Below are 17,158 nucleotides of genomic sequence, written 5' to 3'. Positions count from 1 at the left end.
ACAAAGATTATGCAGTGATCATGGTCAGAAGCAATGTTCAGATGCTGAGGCTCCTTTGGATGGTGCTTACGTGTGCTGTGACGCACAGATACCCCTGAGTCGCCGGCTACTGACCACTGCCAAGGCCGTGGGTCCACTGTGCCAGACCCCATCCTAGCTCAGGAGAAAATCCGCGTCCTTCCTCGCTCCCCACTCTCTCCTCCAGCTCGCCAGTTTGGGGACCTTTGGCACAGTTCAGACAAGCGAGACCGCAGCGGCAGTGTTTCAGAGGTGTGTGTAGGAGTCAAGCAGCCGCCACGGCTCAGAGCAGGGCAGCGATAAGCGGAGCGGCAGGACGGCAGCCCCGTGTGGGACTCTGGGGTTTAGGACCGCTCAAACCAGATGCCAGAATAGCAGTTCATTGCACGTTCTGCACACGCCCGCGACACTGCGGCCCAAATTACCGTTTCTAAAAGGCACTTTCAGCGTTGCAGGGTGGAACAAATGACCCCAGGTCAACGACGGCCGCTCCATCTTTATCGCTAGAAACGTTATTGCTGTGTTACGTAAGAAACCTCCTGGAAATCTGCTGCAGTTAACGGGAAATCAATTAAGCCACCGCATCTAATAACAAATCTCTAACGCTGTAGATGAACCCAGCGCTGGAGGCTGCAGCCCGGCATTAACTAGCGCTACGGGAAGGGGCAGCGGGTGTCAGGGCGGAGCGCGGCCGGGGCCCCTGCCGCCCCGCCGTCCCCCCCCGGCCGCGGGAAGGGCCGCGGCTCCGGCTCCTGCGCACCCCCGGGGTGCGAGAGGCCCCCGCTGCTGCTCCGGGCCGGGCCGGGCCGGGCCGTGCCGTGCCTGGGGAGGGCCGGGCGGCCCCGGGCGCGGCGGAGCGAAACGGAAAGCCCGCTCCCGGATGACTTCCCCCAGCCCGGGTGGGGCGGGGCGGGGCAGCGGCCGCCGCCACCGCTTCCCGGTCGCCAGCGCCGGCTCCGGCCGCGCCCGCTCCCCGCCGCGCCCGGAACCATGAGCGGCTCCGGCTCCGGCCCGGAGGAGGCCCAGCCCGGCGACGCGGCGGAGGCCCGGCTGCAGGAGGCCGAGCGGGACTGGGCGGCGGCCAAGGCTGCCTACGACAACCTGGTCTCCAAGAGACCCCGGCCGGTGAGTGCGGGCGGGCCGGGAGGGGAGGCTGAGGGCTGGGGGGGCTGCCGGCCGGCGCTACCCTCCGCTCCCTCCGCAGCCCAAGCCCCAGCACGCCATCACGGTGGCCGTCTCCTCCCGAGCCCTCTTCGACATGGTGGCGGAGCGGCGGATCTACGAAGAGCAGGGGCTGGAGAAGTACGTGGAGCATCAGCAGAACAACGAGAACGTCACCCTCAAACCCGGACCGGCTTTCTACTTCGTCAAGGTACCCGGGCCGGGCCGGCGCGGAGGATGCCGCAACCCCGAATTTGGGGAAGAGGAGGAGCCCGAAGCCTCCTGCCCAGGGGAGCCCTCTGGGGACCTGTTCCCCCGGCGGAGGGCTGGCCTCGGGCGGGGAGCCCGGCAGCGTCCCCGCATCGCGGCGCGGGGCCCGGCCTTGTGGCCGCCCCTCCCCTTCCCTCTCCTCCCCTCCCCTCCCCTCCTCCCCTCCCGCCGGCGCTGATGCCGGAGGCCTGCGGGAGATCCCGGTACCGCTCGCATCGCCAGGGGCCGGAGTTTTACCCCCGGCGTCACGGTTTGTACCCCCCGGGTCCCTGCTTCGCGCCCGGGGGTGGGTGAGGAGCACCCCGCGTCTTCTGCCGGGCAGCGGCCCGTGAGGCGCCCGCCCTTCAAAGGCCATTTTCAGTGGAGGTGGGCTCCCGAGTTGTGTAAAGTTGGTTGCAGCCTCCGCCCAGAAGAAACAAGAGAAAACCAAAACATCTTAGTTCCTGATTCCATTTTCATGTCTCACTTATAATAGGACTACTGTGATTAAAGACTCCATTGGTTCGATATTATTTGAATGACTTTATTCAGAAATGAACCTTTTTTTCTATTTTGGTCAGCTTTAGTTTTTCCTTGCTTTCGTTGTCACCCTGGAAATTGTTCTTGAGGAACAGCAAAAGGGGTTATGACCACATTCCAAGATTTTTTTCCTGGGCCTTACACTAGGCTCTCACTTGCAGTTTTTGTAAGCATAGCCCCATATGACAGAGCCACGCTTTTTAAAGTGAGATTCCCAGAATTTAATTATGAAATCTATTTTTTAATTCTTAACAACTGGCCTGATTTTTTTAAGCATCTTAATGAAAATCAACCCATCTTGCATTCATTTCATGATTCATTGTTGGCTTTATTGCCATAGTCCCAAGGAATTCCAATCAAGGGCCAAGGTCCCGAAGCAGAGCAAAAAGCAAGTCTTACTCCAAAGGGATAAGATTCTAAATTACATGAGAGAACAGATGGATACAGAGAGAGACGAGCCGATGGAAGGTCAAGGAAATAAGAATGCCAAACTGTGGATATAACATGTTGGAGCATTATCTTTAAAGAGATCTCGAATCAAAATCTGTCTCATTGAGTTCTGCAATTAGATATCATGAAGGTAATCATGTTTGACGGGGTGTGATTTTGTAATCATTACTTAAAGACAGCCTTTGACACCTGACCACCTGAACAGTGTCAGTAAATCTTTGTGTAAGTATGTCACCCAAATTTACATTTGTGCATGCAAAACAAGTAGTTGCATGTATAAATTCCTTTACATGTTCTCCTTGATTTCACAAGAATAATTTGCAAGTAGACAAGAAAGTAAAGTCCAAGTTTCAAGTGGACAAGAAAAAAAAAGATTAATAGGGATTGTCATAATGTTCAGTGATGCATTGATGTATTCTGTGATCGTGGTGTCACAAGAAAAAGGATTTCCATGATAAAACTAAATTCTGTAACTCTGCAAAAGAAACTTACTTGCTTCCCTTCAAATGAACCCAGTCAAATGGTTGCTGGGAGCAGCAGAGCAGAAAGGAATAGAACAAGTTCAGTGAGTTAAACTATCGGGTATTTCACATTCTCCTTCAAGTCAGTCCTGTCACTAAGCCCACAGCGATTAAGAACTGAGGCACATTCCACTTGTCTGTTGACTACCACATTTGTAACCTGCAGGCACTGGAGCATGTCAATGCCCGGCTTCTTGAGCTGTACCCTGATGATGAAGAACGATTTGATATTGTTCTGATGACTAATAACCATGCCCAAGTGGGAGTGAGACTGATAAACAGCATCAATCACTATGGTAAGTAAAATAAATACTACCTTGTAGAACTGCCTGCTGTTACATAATAAAATGAATTAATTTTTTTTTTCCTATTCTGACCTTGGTAAAAGCAGCTTCTTTGATACTGACACCCATTCCTCAGAGGATGATATTTATTTTTCGGTGTCAGTGTAAGTGAGATAGTGTTAAACAGATTTTAGTCAAAAGCTCTAGATTTAACTTTTCAGGTGTGAATCTTAATTTCTGAGAAGAAGTCCTTAAACTTTTTGTTGTTTGGTATTTATGCCCCCTATACTTATACCTTCACAGCAGTTATTCTGCTGTCTTAGAGGGATTTGTTTTTTAATTCTCACGGAGGAAGAGCTGATCAAACATGGTAGTCAGTTCAAGTTGTCTAACTTGTTGAAATTACAGTGAAGATATTTTTCTTTTTTAAGTTTACTGTCGGCTGTAGGCTAGTGTAGCTTTTTGTGGGTTCCTTTTACAGGTTTGTAGTGTGGAGGCAGAGTCACACCTTGTTGTGCTGTTCTTACTTTAGGCTTGACAATTGAGCGTTTCTGTATGACGGGAGGAAAAAGCCCTGTTGGTTACCTGACTGCATATCTTACGAACTTGTACCTCTCAGCAGACTCTGAAAAAGTGCAAGAAGCTATAGAAGCAGGTTTGACTTGACTTTCTCTTGTTACCCCTCCATTGAGCTTGTTAAAAAATGAATATATTGTGTGTCTTTCACAGAAAGTAGTGCTGCTTCATTGAATGCAGTCACAACTTTGTATGGTACAAGCTTATCACTTATTTTTGCTTAGTCAAATAAAGTCAGGTTATTTCTCTGTGTTGTTCTTCTCTAACCCTTCAGCCTGCTGATAATGACAACTTAATCACCCTGTACCTTTGTCACACCTTTCTGTCTTCTCCCATGCACATCTACGTGCCTCTATTCAACTTCTGTTTGAATGGAGTCATCGCTTTGATACGACTTACAAATCAACTTTTGTGTTTTGTTAAAAAATAGAAAATAGTTTGACACAACAGTCTCCTTGCGATTTCCTGCTTTGTCTCATTTGTAGCACACCTTGGGGAGCGATTTTGTGTGTTCCTATATGGAAGTGGAAGGAAGCATCTCTAAGGAGTTCTGTCAGTGGGACAGCTTCCATGCATGTCTGTTACAGAACTGCCATTACTAATTAGCTTTTGTGATCGTTTCTGCTCACCAGATACAACGGTCACCACAGAGAAGTCGTTGGAACCGAACTGCTGACAGAAGGACTTTGCAGGACATGCTAACTGAGGTTCTCTGATCCATTTTCAGGCATCGCATCAGCTACCATGTTCACTGCCAACAAAGACGTCGCTTACTCGGATACGCAGCTGAGGGTGGCATTCGATGGGGATGCGGTTCTCTTTTCTGATGAATCAGAACAGATCGTCAAAGAGCAAGGACTAGATAGATTTTTTGAACATGAACAGCTGAATGAAAATAAGCCTCTTGCACAGGTTTGTACTTCTGGAATCAGTGAGTTTTCAAGACATCTGTTAATTCTCATTGCTGCTCTATTTCTCCAGTTTCCCCAGTGTGTATGTATTCTTCTTTGTGGAAGCTGATTGCCCTGTGTATTTCCTTTTCCAAGGATAATCTTTAAAGTGCATGTTTGACATGAAAGAGCCCACCCCACCACTGCAGTCCTTTCACCAGATCTCCCACTTCAGTGAGAGAACTGCAGATATAAGACAGTGATGTACAGTTGTATTTTAATTGTATCGTTAGAAAAAGGAAAGGCTACTACTGATTTCCTTGATTTTTTTTTTTTTTTTTTTTTAATCAGAGTGTGTGGGTAATGTTAATTTCAAACACTGGGATATTCTGGTTATTGAAACAGGGCGATATCTGTGCTTATTCCCAAGCAGAACTATGCCATTTGTGTAAAAACCACAAATATTTTAACATTAGCTTAAACTGAAAGACCAATTCTGCATTCTTAAAAATAGTATAAATTCGGAATAAAAGCTTGATTTATGAAAGTACTGGACAGTGCAGCATATGGCAATTTGACCCAAACTATCATTTACTGCTTTTAATTGGAGTATAGTTCTTACATTGTCATTAATCTGGGAAGAGTTCAGTGATGTCTATGCAATTAGGTCTCTTACTCGTTTTTGCACAGAAAAAAAATTTGCACCTCATGGTTTACAATAAAAAAAGTTAAGTGTTTTTAAGCAACATTGTATTAAAGACTATAGTTTTAGATTTTTAAGAGATCTTGTGAGCTTTAGTGAGAATCAGTTTCCTGCTGATCATACCATGTAGGATTATGGTTTTAACTTTTTTCCAATTTGTGAGTTCCTACTGAGGGTGCAGACCCATTTGGACACATTACACAGAGAATTGTTGAGTAGCCTAGCACTGTAACTGGCAGTCTGGAATAAAATAAAAGAATGATTTTGGGAGCTGTGGACAAATACTAAATGTGTTTCTGTTTTTTTGTACTCAGGGTCCTTTGAAAGGTTTTCTGGAAGACCTAGGGAAACTCCAGAAGAAGTTCTATGCAAAAAATGAACGATTAAATTGTCCCATAAGAACCTTCCTGGTCACAGCCAGAAGCGCGGCGAGCTCTGGAGCCAGAGTGCTGAAGACTCTTCGTAGCTGGGGCCTAGAGATTGATGAGGCACTTTTCCTAGCAGGAGCTCCTAAAGGACCAGTCCTGGTGAAAATCCGCCCTCACATTTTCTTTGACGACCAGATGTTTCACATCGAAGGAGCACAGAAATTAGGCACCATAGCTGCACATGTGCCCTATGGCATTGCTCAGAAATACAACAAATCTGCATGACTGGATGGCATCATTAATAATAAGATTCTTAAGTCAGCCAGCCTCTAATATGCCAACAGTTGTGTCTAAAAACCTCTATATTTGTATACTGTAAGCACTGTGTTTAAAGATTTAACTTCTGGCTAGACCAGCCTTTAAAGGAAATATTTTTAGTATAGGTAAGTTTTTAATAGAGTTATTTTAGTAGCATTCTGAAGCAGTTTAGGTTTTTTACATGTTTGTATCTAAGGCTGTGTTTTTCATATTAGGAAAAGATTTGTACTGTTTTTATAGCTTAAGACATATTTTGAGAGACAGAGAGAACAGTTACATTTTCTCTAAAAAACTGTCGATGGGTTATTTATAACAAAAATCATTCTGCAATGCTGGTCCTTGATGGTTATTTCAGAAGTTACCAAAAGCACAGTTTACATGCAAGCGTTTATCTGTTGGTGGTTTGCTTGTTAAAGATGTGTTCAGTAGGTTTGTTATTACAAGGTTTCGGCTTCCAGTGAAATGTTAGCTTATTTGATCTTGTGTTTACAGGAACACTTTATTTTTGTATATTGTATTCCTATTCTAATAAAGCTGGCTTTACGGAAAGTAGTTATTTTTCCATGTAGAGGTTTTAGTGTACTTCCCTATACAAACAGTTTATGTGATCAGCATTTCTGTGTCTCTTCCCTCCCCCGAATATTTAGAACCAGAAGTGACCACTTTCAGCCAAATTTGACAGAGACCTAGAGGTCTAAAGGACACTTGAGTATCCCTGGGCAGAATTCGGAGATGCTGTGAGTATCTTGACTGGGACAAAGACTGAAGCTTTAGAGCATACCTTTGTAACAGCAGAGAATCTACCCTGAAAACACAGCCCATCCCTGGAAACATTCACGGTCAGGTTGGACGGGGCTCTGAGCAACCTGATCTAGTGGTAGATGTCCCTGCTCGTTGCAGGGGGCTTGGACTAGATGGCCTTTAAAGGTCCCTTCCAACCCAAACCATTCCATGGTTGTATAGTTCTATGAAATAATGCTGTTGATGGAACTACTTGTTTCTTAAATAGATTCACTTAGGATTTACAGCTGTTCTGTGAACTGCATGAACTCAGTCTGGCAACCTCACACGAGTTTCCAGGGGACAGATGCCTGTTGCAACATGAATTCGTGTAAATTTACACCATAGGTCTCTTCTACCTCTTTTATGCTAAGTTCCTGTATCTCAGTGTCATCCATGTATCTGAGTGCCTTCCAGATGACACAACTAACATCTGTCAGGTGGTGTTGTCTTTCTCTCCCTAGTGGAACAAGTGTCCTGTTTTATTTTTATCGTTGCTGCACTTATACCAGAAGAGACAAAACCAAAAGAATGTGCTTTGCAGTGGGAGTAGAAGTTGGTGAAGTCTTGTGATGATGTGTGGTTCCTGGGGGAATTCACTCCAGAATCTCATGTTAGTCTCTGAGAAAGTTTGGTGCCTTCTGTCCGGATGAACTGTCCTGTTACCGCAGAAAGCGGCATTGTGTTAATTGTGGTCTCCCTGTAAGAAACATAAGCAATCTTTTAAATGCTCTGGGTCCAAACCACAAAGTTCTTTGAAAACAAAGGTGAAAGCCTTGATCTTGCATGGAACTCGAACAGAGACCATTAGAAAGGTTTTTATGTCTTCACACCACCATGTGTTGTTGATGGGATTGCACTGCAGATTTCTGGTATACTTGGAATTTCGTAAGTGCTAAAGGCTTTGTGCCCAAAACGTGTCACATTTCCCAGCCCAGCCAGGAGGTGAGGAAGACGTGAATAACTGAGGCCTGGTCATTGTCTGCCAGGATGGGATAGAGTTACCTTGCCAAATGGAGATTATAAAAAATCTTATTAGCAGATGTTTTTATGTGAGAGCTCAGAATCAGCAGGGAATACAAGAATATTCCTCAGCTGTGAAATATAAATTGCATGCGTACCTTCACCACAAAAGCATGGCTGCAAATTTCAGGAACACTGGTCCTGCCTTGTTGGAGCAGAACATGGATCAGTCATACTTCATCCATGTGCTGTTAGAGCTATAGATGTTGGGTGTAAAAAAACATAAAGGATATACGCTGGTCAAAGATTGCTGCCACTTGACTCCCATTGAATATAGCAATTCAGACCTGATACTGAAAAGGTCTTATGGGATCCGTGATCCCTGTGGGACTCCGAAGGTGAGTGTCTCATGCCTGACAGGGTGAGCATGTAAATCAGTGAACAAGTTGGAAACCGAATCATCTGACCTGTTATGTTTACCTTTATTTCCCGTCACCTATCCCATCCACCTACAGCAAACAAAAACCACCTACTGGCCAGGCTATAGTTTCTTACACCTTTTTTGATCTCTACACACATGGTACTAGGGAGCTACCTCTTTCAGTGTCATTCCTGACAGCACTAAGGCATGTGTGAAGAGAAATAAAGAGTTCATATATTAAATTTACGTAGTAGTATTTACACTCTTATTCATAGACTTCAAATTGTCATTAAAGTCCAGAAGTTGATGTTCAGGTCCACAATCGCTTCTGCTAAGTTAATTGAGCAAAATGCCCCTAGATCTTTGTTCAGATTGTACGCTGCCTTTTAATTGTCAGGCAATGGTCCCAGGCTTGGCAGCTGCTGCTCTGCATATGCAGCTGGCAGCATGTTGGGTGAGTGGAGTCTCATTCGTTTATGCAAGTGCTTTCCAGACTAAGTTGGGGGAGACTCGGGCTTGCCAAGTAGTCTCTGCCTGTTACAATTATTGTCTGCTGCTCCAAGGCACAGCTTGGCTGGTGGACCATAATAATAATTTTCAAGAAAATCCTCTGAAATGGGATGGGAGCTGAGGGAAAGGGTTTTCTATTTTTGTAGACGTAGACCAGAATTGTCTCTTAATAGCATTCCAGTCTACAAAACAAAACAAACAAACACAACAAACAAACCCCCTTGCTTCTCATGCTCATGAGGATACCATGAATTGATGCCCTAGCAACTCATGAATGGATAGTATTATTCAATAGGGGAAATAGAGAAGAGTCCTATGGTTCTGGACTGTCCTGTCTGTCAGCCTATTTATAACACTGGAAGACAGACTCATGAAAAAGAAACTGTCATCCAAGCCAAAACCTGGGAGAGGATTAATGGCAATCCCTGAATTCTGTGTGGAAACAGAGCCTCGTCAAGCAAAGTCAGTCCTTGTTGCTCTGGCTTCCAGGTTCATGCACAACATCACAGTGAAGAGTCCAGGTAAGACAAATAGGAATGTCTCCTACTGCTACCAATCTCCATGGACAAAATTGTTGGAAATTAGACCCAGAAGATGACTTGATTATTTTTTACTTTTTTTTTTTTACAGGACAAGATGTCCTCAGAGCGTGTTGGACACCTATCACCACCTAACAAGACACGATAAACCCGCATTCCTCAGTTCCTTTGCACCTCCAAGACATCCTTTCAGTTTCCAGGCTAGCATGTCATGCATAGTGAAACACCCATATGGAGGAAACAAAGTAGTTCGGATGAAGATTTGGACATGATCATCATCATGTGTGTTCCAACACATGTCCTCCTGTGTTCCTGGACTGTTCTAAGGAGTCGGGAGTCAGAGGGCTCCTACATCCTGAGGAGGATCCTCAGGTACCTCCCTTGGGTTCCTCTGCCAGATCCTGTAACCTGCTCTGACATATAGTATTGCAAAACGGAACACACCCATCCACTCCAGTGCAGCACTTGAGTAGAGCAAGCAGTAAAGCAAGTTAATGTCTTAGGTGAAAAAATAACTTTCAGTTACACTGCTCAGTAGTATATGAGACCAACAACATCTGAATGCATATGTCACCCTCACGTAGATGAGCATCTTCTGATCACTTGTCAGCTGTGAGCTCCTGTGCACAGCTCTCCTTGCACTGAAGGCTGGATTGACCACTGATGGACCCAGGCAGGAACCCCCAGGCAGCACCCTCTCTGACACATTCACAGTCTTCTGAAGTAGTAGACGTATCAGAGATGATTGACAGAGTCCCCACTGCCAGATGCTGAATAGCAGATTCTTTACAGGATGAATCTGTTCTCTAACAGGGAGCTTCCTGGTTCGCTTATTTTGGTATCTCATTGGCAGCCACTGTCCCTTTCTTGTGGTCCTTGGCTGAAAGATCATTATGCAGCAGAGGTGAGCGTGGCTCCATCACCTCCCAAAGGTATTATTTACCCTGAGCAGAGTATATGGAAGAACACCTCAAACTGGTTATTGCTGTTACATCAGGTTAAGGATGCCAAAAGCCATCCCTGTCATAAGCAGACGCAGTGGTGTGGCCTGGTTAAAATACACTGTGCTATAGCCATGAGTTTCACAATGGAGTGAAGAGCCAAGAATTAAGAGAAAAAGAGTTTCTGTGGTGCAGACAAAGACAGAAGAGGTCTCTCAGTGAATCCAGTGTGTTTAGATGTGGCACCTATACAGCCTGTTAAACTGCCTGGGAAGTGTGACGGACAGTTAGAGGAGGCATGGTAAGGATACGTCCAGAAGAATCTGACGCATCTCTTTGGCTGTGAGACGAGCTGAAGTTAGCCTTAGGACAGACTGCCGCGATGTGAACAGACTGTGGGCAGCATCAACATGTGGCAGTTAAATGGAGGTTACTGTTGCAAGTGGTTATCTCCTGCAGACCAGCCACAAGAAACCTGAAGAAAGGTCCATGCGTTTCCTCTTGGGTTTCTTAGTTATTTCCCCAAACGTGCTAGGTCTTGACTCAAGACAGACATGCTCATGATCAACCCAGCTTGTTTCTGGTGTTCCCCACAGACTGTTGACTCCCTGGACTCTACTCATCTGTGTGCTGGCCCCTAGTCCTGATCCTGAACTTCTCTTAATCCGTGTTGGTCTATCCTCGTTGTCCCTATCTTATTCCTAAATCTGAACTCGGGCCTATTACTGACCCACGGCAGGAAGAATTGAACGTGGCTTTTGCGGCAGCGTTTGATCTGCCGTGAGACTCAAAGACCAGTAATGAAATACGACAGGTGCCCTTAATGTCCGTCTGCCCTGTGACAGAGACCTCTGTGAGACGGATAGATGTTAATAAAACAGTTTGGTAAAATCTCTACTAGCAAGCAGGGAAACGCTCCTGGCCCCTAGAACTCAGCCTTCTCTGTGTCATTGAATTGCTATCATTGCTTTCTGTTCCTAAAATCGTTAGAAGGTTAAAAACCGTTAGTCCCTGGTTTGATTTTGGCCCAGGCCTGCCACCTTTCTCCCTCCCACGCTTCAGGAGTCTGCATGGGATGAAAACCGAGAACCGGCTCGGACATGTCGGGGTTTCACGGGCAGTTCTGCGCCGGTGTGGGTCCAGTTCGCCTCGGCACCACACGGCAGCCCCGGGTACATCTCGTTCACCAGCAGGGACATTGCTGTTAGCGAAAGGCCCTGCGGACGGATGGACGGATGGACATCCTCATGCTGGGGCGTCCCGCGGCGTTTTATTTGCAAGTCGGGGAAGGCGGCAGCATCCCTGCAGAGATAACTCTGACCACGACCCGCAGCTTGCCTTGGGCTGCCCTCGGGCTCAATAGCCCGTAGGCTCATCAAGCGCCTCTCGGAGCCGGCCGGCGGACTACAATCCCCACAATGCCCCGCGGCGCGCCTGGCCAATCCTGACGCAGCCCCGGCGCCGGCCGGCCGGCGTGGCGGGGCGGCCGCTTGGGGTGGATCGCCGCTCGGCCTGGCGGGATGGCCTCGGCGGCAGCGGCGCTGGCGCTGGGCGGGGGGCTCCTCCTGGTCGCCTGGCGCTGGCTGCGGGGCGCGGCCCGGGCCGCCGCCGGGGACAGGGCCTCCATGCGGGGCAAGACGGTGATCATCACGGGGGCCAACAGCGGGCTGGGTCGGGCGGCGGCGGCCGAGCTGCTGCGGATGCGGGCCCGCGTCATCATGGGCTGCCGCGACCGGGCGCGGGCCGAGCGGGCGGCCCGCGAGATCCGGGCCGAGGTGGGCGAGCGGGCGGAGGCCGAGGGCGGCGGCGAGCTGGTGGTCCGCGAGTTGGACCTGGCCTCCCTGCGCTCCGTCCGCGCCTTCTGCCACCGCGTCCTCCAGGTACGGCCGGGGCGGCTGCGGGGCTCTGCCTGCCGGGGCCTGCCGAGGCCTACCGGGGCCTGCCGGCTCCCGCACGGCCGCGGGGACGCCGGCGGGTAAAGGGCGGAGGGCGCGGGGTGGGTGAGCCGGGTGCGGACGTGGCGGCGGTGGGACCCGGCGCTCTGGGGTCCCTGGGTGCGGGGAGCTCGTTCCTGCTGCCCGGAGCCCGGCTTGGGGGTACGGCGTGTTGCCGAGCTGACCGCAGGGAGGGCGAGGAGGGCGTGGGTAAACTGGCCGTGAATTAGCACTTGGATGCGTAAAGTTCTTACTAGTTTGGGCTGTTCTAGTCCAAACTACTCTAGTTCTTTTCTGTGCTGAAAAGGAAACGCTTGTTTCTCTGAGGTAGATGGTTTGTCTTCCTTTCTCTCTTAGTTAACTCTACCTTAACCTGCCTTGGTTGCTTTAAATTGGTGTTACAGCTCACCCTTGTCTCCAGAAAATTAAAGTTTCACATGAGTGCACTGCTCACAGCTCCAGCCATCCGTGTGCCTCCTCTCTAGACTGTCCCCTCCGTGCGTTGTGAATCTCTTGGCCAGTGCTAGCTGGCTGAGTTTAGTAGGCAGACATTTTTGAATATATAAAGTTTCTGCATCTGCAGATTTCCCGAATTTAAGGAGAACGGGGACATCCAGTTGATTCACCTGATAGAGATGCCAGTACATGAGTTCAGCAGAATTATTAGACACGAGAGAGCAGAGGGAGGCACCGTTGGAGGCATTATTCCGTTACCACAAAAAGCATCGTTTGGGACTCTTATCTCGCCACATGTAGCTATTCAGGCCATGAGAGACAAAGCCTTGGGAAGCCAGGTTTAGTAAGTTCTGCTGCGGCTCAGACAAGAGCTTGTTAAGTACTTGAAAGATGCTCTGATGCTGTTGTAAGAGGGACAAAACCAGGGACTTCACTGCATTAATTTTCAAATAGCTCTTCTAAAACTTAAATGTCTGCAGAAAATTCAATGTTAAGTTCTTTAATGGGGCTCTTTGTAGTCATATGCATTTGTACATATGAATCCAGTGATAAGGTCTAACCTTGCTTCAGTGTTCTGGGAAAATATGCATATAATGAAAAGATATAAAACATGCATAATAAACACAAAAATAGAAACATACTGTCTAACTTCTAAGAATGATATCTTTTATCAATATCAAAAAGTGTGAATTTGTTTGCATCTCGTTATTGGTAAAGCCAGTACAAGTGACTTTGAGTGAGAAATGGATGAAGAGAATGCATGTATCTGCAGAGTGCTGCCAACACCTGGCTTTAACTTTCATTTTCAAAATAATTCCAGAAGCAGCTGAATGACAAGAAATGTGAGTTCAAGAAATACTTTCAAGAGCTGTTCCACCTAAGTTCATATTATTTTATCCTCTCTAACCTGTAACACTTTTTTGGAGCTGTTTATTTGGGGTTTTGTTAGGTTGGTTTGTTTGCGGGGTTTTGTGGTTTTTCATTTGAGATGAAGACTTAAATACTGGCAGGATGGGGAAACAGTGCACTCCCGCCGCCTAACTTAATTTGTGGGAGCTTTCTTCTGCACAACTGCAAGTGATTATGTCTTTCACTCCTTAGTCTCACTGCAAAAATTACAAGATTTTGAGATGTTGGGAGGTTCCATGGAAAAATGGAGGAAATTAAAGTGAGCTCAGAAGTTACAAGCAGTAGCATTGCCCATCAAAACAGTGTTTTGTGCACTCTGTTGCGCTTGGTCATAGTAGCTGCTGGCTTGGCACTGATCACATTACTATAGATTATTAAATGTAGGAGTCTCAGAAAATAGCATGTGGAGGCCTTGTTTCTTGAAAGCGTTAAGTCTGGCAAAATAAATCCTCCAGTCAGAGGCTACAAAAAGTTTCTAAAGCAATGTTTTTCTCTGAAGAAGAAAGAAGTATTGCTACAGTGAGCTGATCTGCAGTCATGACTTCTTCAGTCCTGTCCTGGTTTAGTGATGGTACCCATTATGTCCCTGTGGGTGGAGAGGAGAAGTGGGTTTGATGCTCTTTGGATCATGCCTCAGGGACCCAATTGTATGTAACACTGAGCAAACTCAAATCCCATGGAAGTCATTCTGAGGTTGAAGTACTGGATGTTTTGTGTGATCCGATGCCAGCATCATTAACTGAATGCCAAGTGCAGATTTGGCATTTGCTCTCTTTGTATCATTGCTGCTAATGGCAGTTAAATAAAAGGCAAACAGTACAAAATTCATTTTGAGGTTCTCTGTTTTTATCATCAAAATGATCTGAATTTGCCTTCCAGTCCCTGCACTGGGTTGAAAGAATTAGCAGCAAAGAAACCTCATGATGCTCTTTCTGTAAAGCAAATACATTTGCTTGTGATTCATGCAAGCAAAAATTCCCTGTGATACTTTAGGTCTTTCGTCAGAGATGGGTAAAAGTGTTGAATTTAGGGCTCATTAAGGCAGCTTAATTTAATCTGTATTTTTTTAAAAAGTTACTGGTTTGAGTAAATTGGAGAGCTCTTAATTTTTTAGTGGATGCTGGAGCGTGAAGTGCACGATGTATTATGCATATATTTAAATTACCCATACTACCATCTCTGCTAATTACTTATGTTTCCTGATTCTGTAGAGTGTAATATACCTCCTGGAGTTTTTGTTTTCTACCAACCTGAACCAGAACACTGATCCATCAAATAGCATCTGCTGAGCATGTGATAAATATTTCAAACCTCAGTCCCGTAGACACAGCTTAGTTCTTGAGTAGATCTATTTGACTCAAATTGTTGTATGAAACCTGCTCAGTGTAGGATCGTGCACGCCACTTTTCTGTGATGCGTTCTGCTCCATAGTTCTTGCCAAGCAGCACAATGATGTATAATGATTTTAAAAGAAGATAGTGCTTAAAATCGTGAGAACATTGTTTTGCAAAGTTTTTCATGACAGCACCCCAGTGAGATGGTGGGTCTACAGTACAAATTGTAGGTTTCATTTCAATGCTGAGGTTAGTTCTTTGGGCTAACACTTTTTGTTCCACATTTCTGTGTGTTTTGCACAGTAGACCCCTTGCCTATGGCTGAGGTTCGCTGTAAATTAATGTGTGTGCTTTTGCAGTGCAATAAACTGGTTACTTTTCAGAGGAAAGCAAAATGCATCACAAAGGTAAATTATCACTGAATTGCTGTAGAACAGCTGCTCCTGGAGACGCAGGAGCAATTGTGTTGTCTGCCTGCATTGAAAGTAGATACAGACCTATGCTTCTTTATGTGCATCCTGCTGGGGTCAAGTACTCAGTAGTGCTAGTTCAACTTAACGGGTTTTTTTCAGCAGTGCTTTAAGAGACTATCAGGAAGTTACAGTTCAGAAAACTAGGAATGAAATTATTTCTTTGTAACAATGGCCAATGAGAAATATTGAGCATAACAGTATGTTTTGCATGGCGATTCTAAAACCGAATGATTTTTTTCTTTCCTGTTTAAAGGAAGAGCCAAGGCTGGATGTTCTGATAAATAATGCAGGGATATTCCAGTGTCCATACATGAAGACAGAGGATGGTTTTGAGATGCAATTTGGTGTAAACCACTTGGGTCACTTCTTGCTCACCAACCTTCTTCTGGGCCTCCTCAAAAATTCTGCTCCGAGCAGGATTGTTGTAGTATCCTCAAAGCTTTACAAATATGGAGAGATCAACTTTGAAGACTTGAACAGTGAAATAAGTTACAATAAAAGCTTTTGCTACAGTCGGAGTAAACTGGCTAACGTATTATTTGCAAGGGAGCTAGCCCGTCGGCTAGAAGGGACAGGAGTCACTGTCAATTCACTTCATCCTGGGATGGTCAGGACAAATCTAGGCAGGTATGTGAATATTCCTTTGCTGGCAAAACCCCTATTCAACTTGGTGTCGTGGGCCTTCTTCAAAACACCTCTGGAAGGAGCCCAGACTTCTATTTATTTGGCCTCTTCTCCTGATGTCGAAGGTGTGTCAGGAAAATATTTTGGGGACTGCAAAGAAGAAGAACTCCTGCCCAAAGCCATGGATGACTCTGTTGCAAGAAAGTTGTGGGATATCAGTGAAGTGATGGTTGGCTTGTTGAAATAAGTGCCAGGGGGTATCTGCAAAAAAGAATGCAGGTAACTATGCAGTGCGTATTTGCAACAGTGTAATTCTCACTTTAAATACTGTGGGAGTGCAGACTACTTTGCTCAGTAAGTATTAAATAAGGGAGTGATTTATGCTGGAACTCTGTTTTGAAATAAAGGACAGTCTTTATTTAAATGACACAGGCATTCAAGAAAAGTCTGAAATACAGTTTGAGGGTGTGATTTCTGGTTAAATCTGCTTGGAAACTCATGTTTTACAAATAAAAATTAAACAAAACTGTGTTTTGCAGTATATATGCATATTTGTCATGTTCTACTACTCTTATTCGGGCTGGACAAAGCAGGGTACTCATTGTGAAACACTTCTGCAAAAAGCTTTTGAAAATAGGTCATAATAATAATAACGGATTGTCTTTTTTGAGCCAACACAATAAAAAATTAAATAAACAGTGATATCTTACACTGTTGTGTAGGCCTCCAAGTGCCATTCCAAGGCTTGTTGTTAGCCCCATGGTTCAGTGAACAAAACTGTTGAGCCGTATACAGTTCAGCTGTGAGCACAAAGTTGACTTCTTTTAATAATGTCGCTGCTGTTGAGTCAGTATATACACTTGGTTGTGCAAGCTGTATTTTTATTTTCATGTGTGCTGAACTTGCTGTTTCTTGATATGCAGCCACCTTTGCGTTTCATTAAAAACGTAGTTGACAGTTGTATTACGGTCTTGATAGGGCTTTGCATGTCATGAACTGTGTGCATACAAAGTTCACAAGACCTCACCCGGATTAAACAGAAGAGAATATGCTTCTCAGTGTGTGTTTGACTTGACTGATGGCACTTTAACTCATTACTGAGATTAGATAAGTCTGTATAATAGAGCTTACTGAATATCCTTTAATAAAAATCTTTTAAACAAAGACTTAGCATTCATTCTTTCGCTGTGAAAGTT

The 17,158-nt window shown here is 45.7% G+C and overlaps 2 protein-coding genes across 2 annotated transcripts; both read left to right on the top strand.

Annotated features, from left to right (window-relative positions):
* Nucleotides 1-975: 975 nt before the first annotated feature.
* On the top strand, nt 976-6,611 carry NT5C1B (5'-nucleotidase, cytosolic IB). Its single transcript, XM_075414880.1, has 6 exons — nt 976-1,143; nt 1,223-1,390; nt 3,106-3,235; nt 3,756-3,878; nt 4,527-4,711; nt 5,707-6,611. Exons 1-6 carry the CDS (start codon nt 1,009-1,011, stop codon nt 6,043-6,045), a joined length of 1,080 nt encoding a protein of 359 aa, XP_075270995.1. The 5' UTR covers nt 976-1,008; the 3' UTR covers nt 6,046-6,611.
* A 5,039-nt stretch (nt 6,612-11,650) lies between these two features.
* RDH14 (retinol dehydrogenase 14) lies at nt 11,651-17,126 on the top strand. Its single transcript, XM_075414881.1, is given in 2 exon segments — nt 11,651-12,112; nt 15,592-17,126. Coding segments are annotated over 2 exon segments (1,080 nt in total). The 3' UTR covers nt 16,210-17,126.
* Nucleotides 17,127-17,158: the final 32 nt, after the last annotated feature.

The sequence above is a fragment of the Opisthocomus hoazin genome, chromosome 2 (assembly GCF_030867145.1).
Source record: "Opisthocomus hoazin isolate bOpiHoa1 chromosome 2, bOpiHoa1.hap1, whole genome shotgun sequence".
In the NCBI taxonomy this organism is placed as follows: Eukaryota; Metazoa; Chordata; class Aves; order Opisthocomiformes; family Opisthocomidae; genus Opisthocomus; species Opisthocomus hoazin.
The sequence above is the reverse complement of the archived record's forward strand: the minus strand, read 5'-3'. Positions and strand labels throughout refer to the sequence as shown.